Source organism: Microcebus murinus, chromosome 14 (assembly GCF_040939455.1).
Source record: "Microcebus murinus isolate Inina chromosome 14, M.murinus_Inina_mat1.0, whole genome shotgun sequence".
In the NCBI taxonomy this organism is placed as follows: Eukaryota; Metazoa; Chordata; class Mammalia; order Primates; family Cheirogaleidae; genus Microcebus; species Microcebus murinus.
The window spans coordinates 77,370,899-77,374,485 of NC_134117.1; the positions used below are offsets into that span (position 1 = coordinate 77,370,899).

At 53.3% G+C, this 3,587-nt stretch overlaps 1 protein-coding gene across 1 annotated transcript; it reads left to right on the forward strand.

Moving 5' to 3' along the window:
• Window positions 1-377: 377 nt before the first annotated feature.
• Window positions 378-3,180, forward strand: LOC142875691 (protein FAM170B-like). Its single transcript, XM_076010406.1, has 3 exons — window positions 378-539; window positions 1,928-2,575; window positions 2,678-3,180. Exons 1-3 carry the CDS (start codon window positions 431-433, stop codon window positions 2,758-2,760), a joined length of 840 nt encoding a protein of 279 aa, XP_075866521.1. The 5' UTR covers window positions 378-430; the 3' UTR covers window positions 2,761-3,180.
• The last annotated feature ends 407 nt before the right edge of the window (window positions 3,181-3,587 follow it).

Consider the following 3,587-nt stretch of genomic DNA (forward strand, 5'->3'; position numbering starts at 1 on the left):
GCACGCTCATGTGTGTCCCAGTGTGTGTCTGAGTGATCATGTATGTGTGGGAGTATATGCATGCTTATGTGTGTATAAGTGTGTGTGTTTGTGTAAGCATGTGTATGTGTTTGTGTCTTTGTGTGTTTATGTGTATACGTTTTTAAGAGTGTGTATGTTTTGTGTTTGTGCCTGTTCCTGAAAATACACAAAACAGAAAATGGGATTATGTTGGGAAACCTCCCCTGGCATCCAGGCTGGGTCTCTGTCCTTGCCATGGGTCACAGAACAGACCAGTGTCACTGATGAGGTCACAGAATAAAGCCAGGGTCCTAGTAACCGTGGGGAGCCAGCATCCACTTTGGCTGGGGCCAGCTGGAGGCTTCAGCACAGCCCAAGCCAACTGCCACTCGACAGCTGGAGCGCCGGCCCTGGGCGCTGCCTTCACATTATGAAACCCCACTTCACGGGTCACAGGGGAGGACAGTTACCAACCGAGGGGACCACTCTTAGCTTGACCAGCCTTGAGTCCACAGAGGACAGCGTGGAAGTGTGGCCAGGTGGGTCGACAGAAAGGGCCGGAGGGCGCAGCCAGGTGTACTTCCTGGGAAGGCGCCAGGTTGCCCTGACCCTGTTGCCAGAGGGCTGCATTGACAATACGAGTGGATGGTGGGGACCAAGGAAACTGATATTTATGGGATGTTTGGTATCACCAGGCTGTTGTTGTGAATGTATGAGGTGATTTCAGAAAGTATGAGAATGAAAATGTAAAATATGAACCATTATGTATTATTTTAATGTGGATTTGAAAAAAAAAAGCAGAGTTAACATGTCAATCGTGTGATCTCAACAACCAAATTAAAAAATCCTTTATAATAAATTGATGACAGAACATCACTTTGAAGACCATTAAAGCATGTTCATGGGCAGCACCTAAGGGTAACATCAGCTCTCAGGGCCGGTGACTCTAGCAGTCATTTAAATTCTGTGCCTCAGTTTCCTAATCTGTCCAATGGGAATCATAGCATTGCAGTTTCTTGGGCGTGTCTTGCGTATGAAAGGAGTTAACACTTGGCAAGCACTTAATGGTGATGTAGACACAATAAGTGTTCAAGGAGACGGCCAGCTGTCCCCGAGTGACATAGAGACGCCTCACAAATGGAGAAGGGGCAAGTGGGGCTGGGCAGCCAGGCCAAAGCACTCTCCACGCTCTGCTTTTTAAATGTGCTTTATTGAGCTTCCATTTATGTACACAACTTCACCAATTTCAAGTACATGATTCGAAGAATTTTGACACGTGTCTTTGTATGATCACCACCACCAGCACAGGGCAGAGCATCGTCAGAACCCCTGAAAGTCCCCTCACGCCCCTTTATGGTCAGCCCTCTTCACCTCACCCCATCTGTCCTCTGTCCCTATAAAGTTGCCTTTTCCGTAATTCTAGAATGTCATCTAAACAGAATTATATACTATGTAGTCTTTTTAAGTGGCTGCTTTTATTTAGCATAATGCATTAGAGATTTGTATTGTTGCATGTATCTGTAGTTCAATCATTTTACCTGCAAATAGGGCTGCACTGTACAGATGTACCACAATCTCTGTTTGTTCACCAGTCAGTGGCCTTTTCCATTCAGTTAAGTTTTAGTGAGTACATTAATACATTTTTGATACCATATTCGTAATGTACAGATAAATCTGTTTGTCTAGTCGCCTGTCCTGAGTTAAGTCAAGGCTTCAGTCATTGTATCTGCACATTATGCAGTCCTCGCCACCACCCTTTGGGGGCAGGCATTATTATCCTCGCCATTTCACGAGGACAGGCACGGGACGTGATGGCACCTGCCCAAGGGCCTCCAGAGCCTGCATCCTTCACAGTCAGGGCTCCTGAAGGCAGGTTGGGGCACCGGTCTCTTGGGGGCACTGATGAAAATGTCCTTCCGCTTCCCAGGGACCCTAAAGAAAGAAGAGCCACCTCCACAGCCAGGGCCCGCCACTCCCTACGCGGAGGACATCTACCGTGCTGCCAGGGGCCGGGGCCTGCTGGGCTGGAGCAGCTCGCCCTCGTCCGAGTCCTCCTCCGAGTACCGGTCCTACTCGCAGTGCCCGTCGTGCTGCTCGCGCACGTGCGGCGAGGGCGCGGCCCCGCAGAGCGTGTGCGCCTTCTACACGCACGTGCAGACCGTGCGCGGCGTGGCGGTGGCCTGGGAGACCGAGGCCGGCTTCCAGCCGGTCAGCAGGAAGCCGCGCATCCGCGAGGCGCAGTTCATCAAGCGGCAGCGCCGGAAAGGCTCCTCCTTCGAGATGGCTTCCAACACCGACCTGCGCTGGGACCTGGAGGCCTGCAAGAGCCCCCGCGGGCCCCCGCCGGACGACGCGGAGCCGCTGGAGTGCAGCCTGCAGGAGCTGCGGGCGCCCCCGGACTGGCTGGTCACCACGGGCTACGGGCTGCGCTGCGTGGCCTGCTGCCGCGTCTTCCCCTCGCTGGACGCGCTGCTGGAGCACGCCCAGCACGGCATCCGGGAGGGCTTCAGCTGCCAGATCTTCTTCGAGGAGATGCTGGAGAGGAGGCGGGCTCGAGGCCAAGCGCGGGAGCAACCGGAGGGGGAGGGGAAGGGGGAGGGGGAGGGGGAGGAGGAGGAGGAGGAGGACGAGGACGAGGAGGACGAGGAGGAGGAGGAAGAGGAGGAGGAGAAGGGGAAGGAAGAGAAGGAGCAGAACCCTCCTGACAACGGCGAGTGCTCCCGCGGCAAGCCGCTTCCTCCGCAGCCGCAGGAGCCGTGAGCGCGGGAGGTGCCCACCCTGCCCGCACCTCCACACTTGGGGCTTCCCCTCCCCCGCCCGCAGGATCGGGAGCGTGGGGCAGGGAGAGGACAGGGTCGTGGGTGGAAGTGAGTGGCGCGGAGAGCAGCCAGGGCCGGGACACTGGGCAGGAAGGAGCCTTCCCCAAGGGCACGGCGTTTCCACCGGAGTCCATTTCAAAACCCAAATCCAAAGAAGAGGGCTTCCAGCGTTTCCATGGTGGGCACAAGATCTGAACCCTGCAAACATGTGGCCAGAGGGATTTCTATTTTTGCTGGTGGATCAAGCAAGTCCACACTTGCTGTGTAAGTAGACGTGACTCACAGGAGAGCCAACTGCAATGAAGATTTGGCCCTATTTTTTTCATTGTTAGGAATGCGTCATATGCCCTAGTTCTATGTCTTATGTTGTTGGGATTAAACTTTAATAAATCAAAATTGAAGGCAGTGAGTAACTGAGTGCAACATGCTGTTAGATTGGACACATAGGAAGTTGCCCTTTCTGTGGGTTACAAACTATTAATAGCACAGAGACCTAGGGAGAGACAACTTCCCAGGGTAAAGACGGGCTGGGGACATCCTTCTGACCTATGAGTTCATATATGGCAACTGTATGTTTTTAAATGTATAGTTTGCCATGAAATTCATGTTCCTGTCCCAGCCCAGGGGGCTGCATTCATTCAAGAAAACCATAAGCACGCCCACTGTGAGTTAGGGATGTTGAGAGAGCACACACCCAACCTCTGTTACTTCCAGTGAGAGCCAGGTAGAAGGGGCACTTGCAAGGCAAGGGGATAAATCCCACCAAGG

Excerpts from the sequence above, each read along its gene's own strand:
- LOC142875691 (XM_076010406.1), top strand. The coding sequence starts at position 431 with ATGAAACCCCACTTCACGGGTCACAGGGGAGGACAGTTACCAACCGAG. Across the intron at positions 540-1,927 it reads CAGCGTGGAAGTGTGGCCAG|GGACCCTAAAGAAAGAAGAG; the intron begins GTGGGTCGACAG and ends TCCGCTTCCCAG. Across the intron at positions 2,576-2,677 it reads AGGCCAAGCGCGGGAGCAAC|AGGAAGAGAAGGAGCAGAAC; the intron begins CGGAGGGGGAGG and ends AGGAGAAGGGGA.